The sequence below is a fragment of the Scleropages formosus genome, chromosome 12, assembly GCF_900964775.1.
Source record: "Scleropages formosus chromosome 12, fSclFor1.1, whole genome shotgun sequence".
Lineage (NCBI taxonomy): Eukaryota > Metazoa > Chordata > Actinopteri > Osteoglossiformes > Osteoglossidae > Scleropages > Scleropages formosus.
The window spans coordinates 4,586,288-4,602,702 of NC_041817.1; the positions used below are offsets into that span (position 1 = coordinate 4,586,288).

Sequence of the window (16,415 nt, forward strand, 5' to 3'; positions counted from 1 at the left end):
TCTCTTTTAAAAGTGTCTTTTGGATGCTTAAGCTCAACAAAAAAACAGGAACTTCAATCATCCAATCTCTATTACAAAGACGATAAACTATTGCACTGAAATTATTTATTTTCCAGAGGCCTAATATTAGATTGTTAATATTATATATTTTCTGAAAACAGAAAAGGAAATTGATATTCTTACAAGAACCAGAAAAAGATTCCTTAAATGCATTTATTTTTATTTATCATATCGCTGAAATTTGCTGTACTTCTGTCATTTGCATCTGAATTATTTTTTAAACTGGGTTTTAAAATTAGTTTATGTATTCATTTATTTAATAAATGTATTTTAATATATATCAGTATCATACATTTTCTTATTGTTTCAAAATACATGTTTAATATTGGTTATTGATTATTCTGCAGTTTAAGACGATAAAGTCTAACATCCATCTACAGCAACATAAGCAACGAGTCATGCCTTCTTAAGCATTAAATAAATGCTTATGTCAGAGCATGTGGGAAGCAGTATTCAGACATGGTAAATATTTATAAAGTTGCTATAAAGGTGTTTTGTTGGACCCTTCAATAAAACTTCACTGTAAAATGTTTTTGAAAGTTTTGTAACATTTTAAAAAAGATATCAGAAGTGTTGGTATAATCTTATTAGTCGTAAAAATTTGAGTCTTGCAAATGTAAAGTCCATATGTTTTCAAAGCTTGACAGAGTGTAAGAAGTCGAAATTGTTTTGTTACTCATGCTTGCAGAATATGAAGATATCCTGTACCAGTGTGATAGGCAATACCTTTCTGTTTCACCCAGTAGCATGACTGCACATGTAATGGTGGTAACAGTTTTGAACTCCAGTGCCTTTCTCTGTTCAGAAGTATAGCCCAATGTTGCTAAGGTACTGTAGATATGGAAAGGCTGGGGGTGGATAATGGATCAACAGGTTCGAAAGGCATTAGTCCACGGTCCCCGAAAGCAAGTAGCATGCAGCACTGCAAGGCTTAAAGTGCACTTCATGTACCTCAGAGAGTGTGGATGCAGCAGGACGGGGCATCAGCGGTAATACAACCACATTTGTGCCGGTATGTATTTTGCATTGATGCCTTATAAAATCCATGAATAGCTCTAATGAAAGTGAAACTATGAAAGTCAGACATTTTCCATCCTGCATGCTCTAGCAATGACCTGTTTGAACATATGACTAATTAGGTTAATTAAATCCTGTTCTAATCCATTATCATTAGACATCATAGAAAATTTTTCAGGTCCATTTTAGTATCATTTTTCTTTATCTGTGAGCTCACAGAAAGGGCATAGTTTGCAATAACATAACATAACATAACATACAAATGTTATTTGACAATATTTGCTTGGGACATTGGCAATTATAAAAAAAGATGTTTTAAAACTTTATTTTTCCAGAATACTAAAAGCAGAATTAATTGTTTCCTGGAATTTAAAAATGTGAAATTGTCCTGTAATGTTGCTCAGTCTGAGTTTGAAAAGTGTGTGCGCAAATGAGAATAAGAAGTGTGGATGAATTTCTGATATTCAACTCAATTAGTGAATGTGTAATGTGACTCATTAGCAAATTTCTTTACCCTACCCTTTGCAGGGCAGTCTAGTGGAAGCTTTCTGCGCTAATGTGAATTATTTGCTAATCACAAGAGGGGTGAGTCATACATCTAATATGTGAATCCCAAACAAAGTCTTTAACAGCTGCAAATAGATTTTTTCCATTTCATTTTGTTTTTTCAATCAGTCAACTTCAAACACCTTACTTTTGCTCAGGGAACAGAGAAGAAATGCAATTAGAGCAATTAGATATTTAGCATTTTAAATTTTTGGATTCTGCGAGACAAGGTGAAAATGTATCTGGTATTTGGGCCTGGGTGTATGCATGGCTGGGCAGTAATGAGGCACACAAACATGCACACACACAGACACACACATACGGGGTGGAGCGCTAATGGAACACGTAAAGTTCTGTGCAATTAGTTGCCTCTCACCAACCACTCTTATATCTTCCCCCATCGCAACTTGTGTCTGGCAAATCAGGAAAAAAGTCTGGGTCAACTTAGATTGTATTCTGAAATGTAAAACATCTGCTGTGCCCAGCGGTGAATATCAACGAGTCTGTTTCCCCATCCTGTTACACAGTGACTAATGAAACAATCAGATTCTGTCATGGTTCCATCTCTGTTTATACCTGTTTATTTTGCTCATAATTTTTTCTTATTCCATTAGCCAGCACTCCATTTATCCATTTATGTGTTCCTGAGGATGACACACATTGCAAGGACGTATGTTTCAGTGGTTTTTCAGAGAACTCTGGGACGTTATAGCCTTTCAGGAAGACTAATGTCTGTCTTTCTGTTTCTTGCTAATTTCTTGCTTGGTTATCATATGGAAAACACAGAAATTAGTCCATCAAACCTACACTTGAAATAGTCTTATGATACTTCATTTTTTTATTTTGAGGTATTTTACCATTTGATTGAACAGTTCAAAAAGAAAATCAGTCCTGCAAATTTGTGATAAACCAAACCAGTGCAAATCCAGCCAGCAGACACACGCATACACACGTGCACATGCAAATGAATGAATAAAGATGTTCTTTTCAAATTTCATGAAAAATGTGGAAATTAGGGAAACCTTCTTATGTAGAACAGGGTAAATGCACATGTGTAATGCAACATACATGTAGGTCACAGTGAAAGAGGAGTGCAACATGTAGCCCTTCCCAAACTCTGAGTTGGGCCAAAGTAATCATGTCATCATCAGATGGAGGGAAGGAGGGGTGAACTGTATAAAAATGGAGCTATAAAAAAATAAATGTTAATGGATTGGTAAAACACATACTGATACTCAAATCGGATACATCAAAGGTGAGAGTGATCTGAGAAGTTGGAGAACACAGGCAGTTTGAAAGCATTTTAGGCATAAGGAGGGAGAAAATTGTTTGCCCCGGCCCCAGTCCACGGGCGCCCCCCTACAGGTGGGTTAACAGGTGGGGCCACAGCCACTACAGTTCCGCTTCAGGCAACTTTTGCCATGGCAAGTGAAGTTACTGCAGAGGAGCGCAGACAGATAGGAGTAGTGGGGGGGTGGGTTTGGAGGGGTTAGCAGTGGGGGCAGGGCTTCACGCAAAAAAGGCACAGTCCCACCGCTGCCTCTGTCACAGCCTACAGTGAGGGGGGAGAGAGAAACAAGAGAGCATCAGCATGGACACAGCACTTTCCAAAGAAGAGAAGGAAAATAAAAGTCAACAAACACTGTCTAGCTGGACTGGGGCAAAGTGTAATTACACACTTTATATGAGACATTTTCACATTAAACACATCGAAGTTCATGGGTGATTGGCACCAACCCCCCCCCCCCCGCCCCCCCCAAACCCATCCCCATCTCCCACCTACCCAGCATGCAGTGTAAAGTGTGGTCTGGGGGTTGTGTTTAGCAGATGCGCTATCCACTTGGCAGATGGACTCTGCCAGGGAGTGCTAGAGGGCAGAATAGGTCATATTTTTTGCTTATTTATTTTATTGTTTTTCATTTTACAAGATTTTTACTTCCTTTGGCCAGCTGGTTGGAGTCTGGCAGAGCCTTTGGGACCCTAACCCCAGGGTGTTTACAGTGCAAGGACTGAATTGCCATCTCCTCCCCCCTTCACTCTCACTCTCTTTATATGTGTGTGTTTTGTCTCTTTAGTCATCTCCTTTATGTTTCCTTGCAATAGGTTATTTCTCACATTATTGCATCTTTCCTGCTAGAATGTGAGAAAAACCAAAGCAGTTTGAATGCTCTTATCCACTCACTTAAGGCAGCAGTTATCCCAAATTATAGCCCAGTAAATGCCATCGCTTATCATTTCTGACATTTTAAAACAGTTGGAAAACAAGGAGAGAACAGTGGTTCTCTCAGTATTTTGTCAGAAACCTCCTGCTGACCCAGTAACTGAGACAACGCAAGTTTCCAGTGAAACTCTTGCTTACCTCTGCTTAAATCTGAAATAATTTCCTGATTCATCTGTTCACCTGCAGGCTTCAATTCTCCCCGAAAAGCTCGATTAATATGACAATTTTGGTATTGATTAAAAAAATTATTCATGGGGGAAAGAAAGGATGAAATAAGTGGTTATGCAAAGTCGTAACAACACAACAGGAACCCATACTGAATCTGTTTTAGAGTTTAAATGCATCTGGCTGGGCCTATAAACATTTTTTGCCAGTTTTTCAAGATTGAAGTAAATATCCTCCAGACTTGGGTAAATACACTGTTATAATATCATTAATCATGTATTTACACTATAATGTGCAGTCACTGGAGGTAGCAAAAGTTGTATATTGACATGTTTAATATCACATGCAGTCAACAGCACAGCTACAATTTTGATGTGACTGTTTTGCCATACTATAAAATTAATTTCTATTACAATTTTTCATTATGCTGACTCCTGTTAGAAAACTTTCCAGTTACAAATTTCTGAAGATCCCAACATTTCTAATGGTACATTCTGCAATGTAATTTTTCCAAATTTCTCATTGCTTTAAATAGGTAATTGGCTATAAAGACCATCAAAATAGCATAGGAGTATAGGAGCAACTTCATTTAATTCCCTTTCAGTGTTTATACGTTATGTCTTGTGTTTGTGAGTATCTGTAATCAATAATGACATGAATAATGTTGTATATGTTTTTGAGATGACAACAACGGACATTAGTTTGTGGAGAATGTATTTTTTATTTTCACACATTTAAATTAGTTTTAATGTTAATATAGACAAAAGTTAATGAAAACATTATAAAGATCAAGATTTTTAATGTATTGTACAAGTATAGAAAATACATTAATCAAGGGACATCAGTATTACTGGCCTTTGGACTGTGTACATAATGAAGGCAATCGATAGTGGCTGGGTCAAATTTTTCATACATTTATGGAATAAATTGGTCAACTGTAAGAGGGTTGTGGAAATCACATTTTTAATCAGTACGTTTCAATTAAATTTAATTTTAATTTGGGTTAAAGTTGAAAAATACAGGTATTGCCAACTTTTCGAAGGTTTGCTTTACATCACTTTGAGTTTCCGAAACATCTACTTTAGTACCTGTTTCCGCTAACCACAAGAAATCCAAAGAGAATTTTCCCTTTCATGTAAAGAGGCGGAAAAGCGAAAATAGTGTTAAGCATTTGTTTTGCAGCAAGCCATCATAGAGGCAGCGTGCACCCCGAGCAGCAAGAGTGGTGCTGCCATGCTCCTGCCCCAGAAACTATACTCTGCATCTCAGCATTAAGTCGCCATAGCTTTCAGCTGTCTGTGAGCATCTGTGCTTCATCTCATTTTTTTTGTGCATCCTTTAGGAAGATGTGTCTTAAGGTATCAGAAAAGCCTAAGAGAGCTCGTAAGGGTGTTACACTGAGCATAAAACTGGACATAATTAAATGTTTCAACTGTGGTGAACAAAATAAAGACATTGTGCGTGCATTGAACTTGCCTTCACCCACAATTTGTACTATTTGGTTTTATGTGTTATTTGGTACGATTTGGTAGGTTATTTTTCCCGTATAACTTAATGGTAATTGCTTCTTCGCTTTACACCATTCCGTCTTACAAAAGGTTTTATAGGAAAGGTCTACTTTCAAATCGCGGGTAAACCTGTAGTGAAATATCTCACAAAGATTTTTTTTTTCCTTTATTACACATTTACCTGAGGTTTTCACAGTACCAGTAAATAAATCAAGATAAGTCTCTATCACTAAGGTTTTATTGATTGTAAGGTAGTGGTAAAAGTGACTTTGGATTTATGAACTGATTTATAAATGGACTTTCAGTTACAGTTGTATTCTTGAGTCGAGGAACCAATCAGGGCAAATTATACACTACACAAAAGGAAAATCTAGAAAAGATGTGCTCAGAAGGGTAAAAGAACACTGAAGGTATTATTAAAAAGGATGGATTGTCATGAAATTGATTGCCTTAATTTAGTCCGTTCCAGTTCTTTTTGTAACTGTAATACAAATAGTTTTTGTATTACAGTTACAAAAACATTAGCAAAACCTTTCTAAAGTTAAGATGACAAAACTGTAACAAATAAACTGCATGATGAATCATTTTCAAAAGAAGACAAAACAACATGTATTAATTTCAGTATTTTTTTTGGTCATAATTAGGTGGATTTAAGTTCTTGCTTTAATATCAATAGCTGAAGAAACTTTTAAATCACCTTTTTAGATAATTATGGTTGGTCTGATCATCCCTCGCCACCTGACAGAAATTGTTTCTGAATAATTTCTTCTAAAGCATAACAGACAAACACACCACAGAATGTGTTCAGAAGGATTAGATTCCTCTAATAGCTGAGTTCAGTTTCTGGTGGAATTGCTAATGATAGCCATCCTGTGGCCACCTCTATTTACAGGCCTATTTAATTTAGCTGCGATATGCTAGGAAGTGATTTCCATCTGTTCCACGAACAAAAGAAATGTCAGCTGCTAATTGGAATCCTTTCCAGTGAACAATGAGCCTCCAATGGTCATTTGGCAAGATTAAATTACAATGCTCTCTCTGGAAATACAGAATAAGGTCTGCCGGTATTTTATTTTATGATTATAGTCTTTTTTTTTTTTTTATTCGGTTTGGCTCCGGCTCACTATGACCCCGCTTGGGACAAGCAGTTTTAGCCCCTGTGTCTGTGTGTGTGTGTGTGTACATGTACTCAGTCGTCAAGTGTCATCATCTGTCTTTACTCTGCAAACATTGGCAATGATTTCATTGCCCATCTCATTTTGGCCCTGCTGTGTCATAGCAGGCCGCAGAAATGCGGAGTCTATGATGTGCGTATACATTTGAGAGTGTGTTCACATTTCGATGGCCACAAGCAACTCCTCTTTTACACTCTCCTGTACTTCACTCATCGGTTGTTACTGATCACATATCACATAAACATCTTGCCTGGATATAACATTGCCCAGCCACCCACATGTTTTCCTTGCCTGCTTCACCTTCACAAAGCTAAGCAGGAGATATTTTCAGATGTGCATTGTTTTTTTCCCCTCACCTGTATCTACTTTCTGACTGTGGTGTGAGGTTACAGGCAAACAAATTCTGAGTACCTCAGTCTGCCATCCTTGAATTACAGCTGGGTATTTATTTATTTATTTATTTATTTATTTATTTATCACTTTAAGTGTGGGGGTGCGGTGGCGCAGTAGGTTGGACCACTGTCCTGCTTTCCAGTGGGTCTGGGGTTTGAGTCCTGCTTGGGGTGCCTTGCGACGGACTGGCGTCCCGTCCTGGGTGTGTCCCCTCCCCCTCCAGCCTTACGCCCTGTGTTGCCGGGTTAGGCTCTGGCTCCCCGTGACCCCGTATGGGACAGGCGGTTCTGAAAATGTGTGTGTGTGTGTGTGTGTGTGTGTACGTACTTTAAGTGTTCTTTCTGCTGCTTTTTCTGAGGGTTGCCACAAAAAAATTTCGTTGTAGTGTATACAATGACATAAAGTATCTTATTTTATCTTATCTTATCTTATCTCGTGACAACACTGCATTTTGGCCTCTTCCTATTTTTTTTGAGTTTTTACATAGGAGGCAGTTAACCCCTTGTAGGAGTAAGGTAATCCAAAAGACAAGGTGCTTATTACACTAGTGAATGTAGACTAGAGAGGCAATGCACTGTTCTACTAACCCTGAATATGTACAAACTATTCCCATATAGCTCTGCAGAGCACAAGTGGGCAAAACATCAGCTGTAACACATTTCTCACCAAAATCCACAGGTGAAAATCCAATGAGCGGAGAGGAATCCATATACTATGCTTCAGGTATTAATAACAAAACGTAGGAGTGAAAGCCATGATTAATTTTGCACACTTACTTACCTTTCTTACATCAGACTGCTAAAATTCAATGTGTAGACATGAATGGTTAAACATCAGCGGGCAGACTCACCCCTAAAAAAGCATTCCTAAGTAATTCTGTATTTAATATAGCATTTTTTAGTTTGAGCTGATTTTAACCGCTTAGCTGATACCTGATAGTTCTGTACATGATCTGAGGGAGGCAAACTACAAATTCTGGCCCATATTTCCTGAGAAGGGAAAGATGATTTTATGTGGTCAACTGTCAAACTAAAACTATAAGACATGGAACGTAAAAAGGAAGATAAAATGACAGAAAAAAGCAAAAACATCCAAAATGAAAATTGTTTTTTTTTATTGTATTACATTTTTAGAGAATGAGTGCAAATAGAGAGCTTTTAATAAATCCATCAGTCACTAAGCCATGGACCAAAAAGGCAGCAGTATACACATGCTTTAGAATTACACCCTACAATACAAGACCGAGGTACAAAGGAAAAACAACAAGCAGAATGAGGATGGGATACAGGCAGAACAGTTTCAGTTGGAGAAAAGAAAAGCATGGGTGAACAGAACACAACAGAAGCACAATGTAAACATTCAAAAACAGGGAGGAGAAAATTTGCACACCAAAACACACAAAACATGGAATATTTAACAAACCCTAAAAATGACTGATCTCAGCCTACTACCGGTTAAATACACTTGGCACTGATGTAGGTGCTGAACTTACTTGCTGGTCAGGATTTAGTCAAATACCTGGCAAGGCCCCGTTCTAGCATCAACACTGCTTGTGATGCTTCAGAGTTATTATACAAATATAGCACTACAATCATTCTCTTGAACATCTAATTATTTTTACACAATTATTCATTTGTCCTTAACAAAGCTTCGCAGTGACAGTGCAAATGATTCATTGTCTGATGGCTTGTATGGCCACGGTAGTTTGAACTTGATCAGAAAATATCCCAGTGCAGTCACAATAAACTTGCATGTTTTTATTATTAAAATAAATTGCTGTGTATGTAAGGAAGGATCTCTCTCCTGTGAGTCAGTAAAAGCGCCTCATGCATGTGAAGTCATAAACAGTGGACACACAAAATATACATGATCCACTTACTGTGCATGAGTTCCAGTAATTTGAAAATAGATTAATGTACTTCAAAGCAGCAGTCTATATGCATTCTTGATGCTGGCATATACAGTATATAAAATACAAATGGCTCTGGCTCTGTACATAGCAGATTGTCTATAATTATATTATGTGGACGTGGCTCTGGTTTAAATAAATGCAGATAGATTTTTCATTTTCATGAGCCTTTGACACATCAAGGTGATATGATTTATGATATTATGTGAATTCGGTTTTCTATAACTTAAATGCAAAAAGGACAAATATCATGTAAGTATTTATATATGTAAGTTCTGAGCATGCAATATAGATATGTGATGTTTCATTATCAGAGATCTCTTTAGATCCAATTTGGAATGCGTTGCACGCAACTGGCATGATTGTTGTTATACACGTTCGATCTGGGCAAAAGCACACATGTAAGAGGAAAAGCAAACAGTAAATCTGATTTGAACCACATCAACAAATGAATTTGCCAGATACAAAAAAGTCTCTCTCTCTTTTTATATCAGCGCAGGATCAGTATCAGCATGTCACTGAAGTGATTTAAAAGGCTGTCACAGTTAATGCAATAGATTCAGAATGTCAAATCACGGTGATCGGCTTTTGGTAACTGCCTCAAAATCCACAGTAAGTAGATTATCTGCCTTTGTTTATTTCTGGGCTTGTCACTTAGACAATGTCTGTTGTGCAGGTAACAAAAAAAATCACCATTACCCTGCAAATTACAAGACTGAAACACATATGGGAGAGTGGATTTCTTCACATTGAAAGGGAAGGCGGTACTCCGTGCCTCTCTGTGTTTGGGCGAAGCTCTGTGACTGACAGAGACATATGACACAAAACCATACACACACGAGGACATATGACCAACAAAGTGAAAGAGATGCAACAAAAGCTGAACAAATGCCAAAATGATAACAAAAGTACATTATACAACTTGTAGAATAATGACATTCAAGCTAAACCTAATTTTTTTTTTTTTACAAAATTAAAAAAACACACTTGGCTTTGCATTTTGTACATAAAAATGCAGATAAAATACATCATGACATGATTCATGACACAGAAAAGTCATCATTGATATAACATCAAAGAATAAACAAACAAATATATAGGCCAACAATAAAATCAAGGAAACGGTAAGAAAAAAACAAACTGGTCAGTTTAAATAAAGAAAAAAATGTCCCAAACGTGACAAAAACATGAATTCAGGGGCTGCTATATAGTCCTTTGGGACTATTGACTGATTAAACATTAGCACACACAGACAATTCATCAGTGGACACAATCTAGGCAGTTTTAGCTATGGCTGGCTTTTTTCTCAGTGCACTCAAAGGCGGGGGATGTTTGTTTTGTTTTGTTTTGTTTTGTTTTGTTTTGTTTTTGTTCTCAACTCATTTGACATACTCAGCTGACTTCCAGAAGTGTCCTGGGTGTGAAAGGCGACGGTTCCGTTTTGGCAATTTTTCCAGCAGCTCCACAAGCTTTGAGAAACTAGGCCTCTCCTCCTGCTCAAAAGCCCAGCAAAAAAGCAGAATGTCCTGGAAAACAACAATATAGTAAAAAATATAGCACAAAACATCAGCGGTGATTTGCATCCACTAATCTGATGAAACCATGACATCAGGGGAAATACAAGGATATAGCTATTTTTTCAGATTTTGTTTGTTTGCACAGATATCTACTGCAATTACAGTGCTTCAGTTCCACCAAGTTAGCTCTTACAAAATGATCCCCAGTAACATCTAAAGGAGTGTACTGTTTTTCTCTTTTTAATTATTATTATTGTGATTATTTACTCTTTATTATTTACTCTTTAGTTATTTGCCTACTACATATTCTTCACTGTTACACATTATGTCTTTAATTGTATTATTTATTTACATCTTTGTATTCTTGCATATTTTACTTGTCTGTAAATTGCTATGACTCTACCCAATGTAAAGAGTTAAAATGACCAATGAAATGTATGTAAAATGTAGAATGAATATAGAAATACAAAGCACTTCTGTCACTGGTCCAATTCTACAAGCACGGATAAGAGATTAAAGGGACGTGGATGACTTTTGTTTTGAGTGCAAGTACATACGTGAGTCTTGGGCTGTGAAAAGGAACAGAGGTGCAATGCTGAACAATACTACGTGAAATTCTGCTTGAAAAGGTAATAAAACATTACATTCAGTGCAGATTGTTAGTAGAGGGGCAATGTATCAAACAATGCCCATGCCATATGCTGACTCTCACCGATATCTCCTTTCCCATGCCAATCTGGCTGAGGTTCGGCTTCATGCCACTGCCCACCTGCCATATGATCGCCTCTGGTGATTGGTTCTTATAAGGCCACTCGCGTGCGTGTAACTCATACCATATAGTGCTGCCATGGGACAACCAAACAAGATCACAGAAACTGTTATCCATTTCATTCCACCAGAAAGAACAGAAGGAAGAACATTTATACAATGCAAAATGGCCATTTTGACTGAGAATTCAGACTGCTCTGATTTTATACTTATATTTTTTTCATTCAGCAGATGACACTTTTCTCCAAAGCAACATACAACTCAAAACAAAGTGCATTTCACAAAACAGAAAGAGCTTTAGAGAGCTACATATGTTTGCTAAAGTCACTGTTGTGAGTACTACTGTATTTTCCAGCACACATTACACATACTCAGATTTAAAGCACTCTTTGTCTTTAGCAGTTCATTGCAGTGGGTACTCTGGGAACACTGCAGGTCCCTCCTCCAGGGTAAACGAGACTCCGGATCTATACACTCAGAGGATATCTGAGGATTCACTTATGTTAGGTGTCAGATGGTCCACAGCAGAGGGCCACACAGACCAGTGACTGAGAACTGTAGGCTATCACAAGACCCAAGTCAAACAACCCACGAGGGCCCAAAACACCTTGCAGAGTTAGGATGTGGACACATGGGGACCGTGATCTATGGGAAAGGGAGGTAGTCAACACCCACCCAAAAGCATAGACATCGGACTGCTTGGAAAAGGGCAGCTTGTCTTCCTCGGTGTCGGGGGAAAGCTGGCGCACGATTTCGGGAGCCAGGTGACACAACCACCCATTGGGGATCCGCAGCTTGTCCTCTCTCCTGCTGGGAGAAGGATGGAGAAAGAGAATCAGCCCTGCACCATTTAGGCCCTGAACCCATGCCCTCTAGTCTCCCACCTTGCTCGAGAAGGGTAAAATGCTCTCACTCCTGGGGGCAGTAAATTGCTTTCAATTGTGACTTTGATGCACAAACATGGTAGGGAGCTTGCAAGTTTTAATTTAAGCCAATCTTTTTTTTTCCAGGGTTGGTGTATTCTCTGTTTGCCCTTGAAGGCAATAAGAAACCAAGATGGAAAGATGCTCTGTGGACACGGTAGATCCAATCAAGCTATGAAATTTATAAATTCTTAAGACATTCAGTCAAACCACACTTACCATGTCACAGATGACAATAATTAAATAATAATCATTTATATGCAAAATACTTCAGTGTTTCTTCAAAGCAAAAGCATGACTACATTGATAGAGTGCACTGAGATCTGTGTCATCACAGAGGAGATACTACATAAAGTACCAAGTACGGACCCCAGGTATGTTTTCATTTACCATTAAACGTTGGTCTGTTCTTGGCTATTCTGCTAAAATAAAGTTTTCTGAAACCCTGATACACAGGTGGGTAAGTAAGATGTGTTAAAATTAGTAGGTGTTTGAAAACACATTAGGAAGAATTTGTAAAACATACCCCGTGACCCCGTATGGGACAAGCGGCTCTGAAAATGTGTGTGTGTGTGTACATTATTCAAATGCTTTTTTTGTAAAATTCAAAACAGTGAGCTCACATCTAGGGTTAAAAAGGAAAAGGAAACACTGAGTAAATAAAAAAGACTATTCTAGACCATAATCATTGAATTTATGTGTTTAATTGATCTAGAAATTATTGTTCATTCTCACTTAAACAACTGTAAATATTTACATGTTCCAAGATAGAGTGAGAGGGGAGGGAGTTTTGTTAATGTCCAGTGCGAAAAGACCACATGCAAACAGTTGGTATCTCCTGTGAATTTCTCTCTATCTTGTCATTATATTAACCTGCCATTCCCCTGTGTTCCCTTTTTCTGTGCGCTGCCTGCCTGGCCATTATTCTCCGTTTATAACAGATTTTGCCGATTTGATGTCTGTTGTATTAAGCGAATCTACTGAATATTGCAAAATTCTTTTGATTGGGGTTTTCATTCTCCATGTAGACAAAGATTCCCAAGGCATGGATTTTTATTGATTCGTTGCACTCTTTTGATTTTATTCAACACGTTATAGGACCTGCTCACTGCCATGGGCGCACTCTGAACCCTATCAAAAGGTTTAGGCATCACAATTTCATCTTCCCTTCACTTTGTTGTATCAGATCATTCATGTGTGTTTTCTAAAGCTGTCTTACCAGAGATCAAAAGTAATATTCCAAACTTGTTTAAAAATGTTTCTTTAGCCCTACTACAGCCAGTAGATTAAAATTATGAATACCACATCAAACTCTGTGACAAAGTGGTTGACATTTTCATAGCACACTAAAAACTTCTAAAGTCAGTCTGGTTATGTCTTTTTGTACAATTTTGTAATATTTTTAAAGTTACTTGAAAAGCATTTTGTTGTCTGGGAGGAAAATGAATCAGAAATGGAAAATACTGTGTTTGGAGTCCCACAAGAATCCATGTTTGGTCCCTGCTTGGCCCTCGCTTTTCTCCCTTGACATGCTATACTTTGCTCTACCATGATAAACATTTTGTTAATTTCCACAGTTAGGCAGACAATACACAATGGCTCATCTTTGTGTTATCTAAAGATAAAATCTCTGTTAGTTCCCTGCACAAATGTCAGATATTAGAAACAGGATATCCAAAGTTTTTGTGCAGTAAAGTCTATGATGCTTGGGCTTTATGGCTTTGCAAAGAAAAAAACAATAAAAATCAACATTCTTGGGCACCTGTAAAAATTAAAACATATACTGTCAAGTCTTGGTAAAGTTCTAATCACATGATGATGATGATGATGAGCATTATTATTATTATTATTATTATTATTATTATTATTATTATTATTATTATAGCGCACATAACCATTTCAGGATATTCTGTGAAATATACCGTCTTTTTGAAAACAAGACGCTTTGTATCTTACAGACAATGGAAGAAGACTTTCCTTTTCTTCCTTTATATTTTCCAATTCTCCTCAACTTTCGTAAAAGAAAAAGTACTTGCACAAAGCGCAAACTTACTGATTTTGAAGGTCATGCACTACACACTCTTATCTGTTAAAATTAAATTTATCACAGTACTCTTAAGTTGGCTGATTTAATTTCTTCTTGGGTATATGAAAGCATTTGTGTAGCCAACCATGCTTCCAGCTCAGGGTCAGCACCACTTTAGAGAAAAAAAAAACTTGACAACAAAATAATAGACCAATAGAACAGCCTACTTAAGAGCGATCGAACCGAAGACAGGATCACTTGCTCTAACAACACCATGTTAATCTCAGCAACTCAGTGTACTGCAGGTGATTTCAGCAGCTAAGAAACTCTTTCTGTGAAAATGTCTTAGTGAATAAAATTGTTTTGGAATGCATTGCTATTCATTTTTCTGGCTCTTAACAAACAAAAATTTTTGCCTTAACAAAAAAGAATAAGTGACATTTCATTTATCAAGTAGCACAGAATGACGGGACACAATAACACAGCAAGTGCCATCGATACTGAGACACAGAGAACACTGGTATAATGTGCTCATCTTTCTGTATGTTAACATTAAGCCTGGAAAGTCAAAAAAGAAATACCTCTACCCTTATTTGTGTTCTGTTACATCAACAAATTTACACTACATCTCAATTCTTTCTTTAATTCACATTAAAATTGTAACTTCATATATTAATTGTGTATATACGTATAATGGCTCGTAGAGTAGACCAATTAGACAGTAAAGAATGAAGCTGAAATAGAACACAGGTTACTTGTGCTGGAATTTTGCAATGCTTGGCCTTGAATATATTTAAAAGAAAATAAAACAAATAACTCAGGGGGTAAGTATTTAGCTAAGCATTTTGTTCTGCTCTAAATTATTTTAACTCTGCAGTCACTAAAAGAACCATGCAATTTAACTAACAATAAAAACCTTTTTAAAAAGCATAGACTGTAATGATACAATTAAACAAAAGGCAGTGAAGTATCTTTTGTAGAATTCTTATGGAACCATTACTAATTTCATTTTCTTATCTTAGGTAACATTTGCAAAAATTCTGTATCTGTATATGTAAGAGCAAACACACAATAAATCAGATACTGCAATCTTTAAGATGTTTTACTGAATTGTATCAGTTTATTTAATTAATTAAATGTATTAGTTTATATGTATTCATACCAAAGAATTTTTTAAAAATAATTAATATTAAGTTGAATTAATGAAACATGAAACTAATAACACATTTTTTTAAATAATGGTTTTTCATTAAAAGTAATAGTTTTTATTTATAAAATCAGTGTAAAAAACCAATTTCTTGGTTTTGATGTGCAACCATCTGCACCATGTTCAGGTAAGGTTTGCACTGCTTTATGCCCCTTCCCTGTTCTACTCCATGTACTGGGCCTGGCTATATCTTTCTCGCAGAGTCTGCCCAAACTTGAACCCTTTATAGAGATTCTGCAGCAGCTGTGAAATCCTTGAGCTGCAACACACACATAAAAAATTAAGAGGGAAAAACTGACATCACATATGCAGATGGAACAAAAAACTGCTCCTTGATCAGCTCTATCTCTTTCTTTCTACAGGGTGTACAAGTAAGCCAAAGATCACAACAATCAACAAGCCCGATCAACTGAGCTTTTTATAAACAGCAGGGCAGAACAGCCCTGGCTCACTGAAACACAAGGACAGAAATAATATATTGAGAAAATGCAAATACAAATATATACGTTAAATAACACATGGGCAAAATGTTGAAGTATTCAACAGGGGTGGTCATGTAGTGCTGGCCAAGAAATTGCAAAAGAGTGCCCAGATATTCAAGAATTAATTTGAATTATGCAGATTAAATGCTAACTTATGTACCAGAAGAAAGTTAGGCTCTTTAATCAATCACATACTGTATTTGGGTCAAACCACCTTCATCAAAACTGAATTGTTACATTAACCTCATTAAGTACATAGATGAAGACTATATCAAAGTATATCCTCTATTTATTATATTAATTATTCATTTATTTAACTTACAAATATGTTACATTTGTTAGTCTGTCACTTGTTTTTGTTCTCTCTTTTGTTTTACCATCATCTTCAGGATAGAGGATTATGTGAAATTCAATGGCATTGTATTGTGTTTTAATGGGTAAATTGTGATTGTATTTGCAAGAGGAGCCCCAGCTGTGGAGTTTAACAATAAAATATGT

The 16,415-nt window shown here is 36.8% G+C and overlaps 1 protein-coding gene across 3 annotated transcripts in view; it reads right to left on the reverse strand.

Annotated features, from left to right (window-relative positions):
* Window positions 1–10,131: 10,131 nt before the first annotated feature.
* ksr2 (kinase suppressor of ras 2) overlaps window positions 10,132–16,415 on the reverse strand; it is a 113,626-nt gene continuing 107,342 nt past the window's right edge. For 2 of the 3 annotated variants that reach the window (XM_018740516.2, XM_018740514.2), the window contains exons 19-21: window positions 11,955–12,089; window positions 11,224–11,353; window positions 10,132–10,520 (exon numbers count right to left, since the gene is read on the reverse strand). In XM_018740516.2, coding sequence (XP_018596032.1) covers window positions 10,374–10,520; window positions 11,224–11,353; window positions 11,955–12,089 — 412 coding nt within the window. In that variant the 3' untranslated portion in view covers window positions 10,132–10,373. The remainder of the gene's footprint in view (window positions 10,521–11,223; window positions 11,354–11,954; window positions 12,090–16,415) is intronic. The other variant, XM_018740515.2, reaches the window with a different exon arrangement.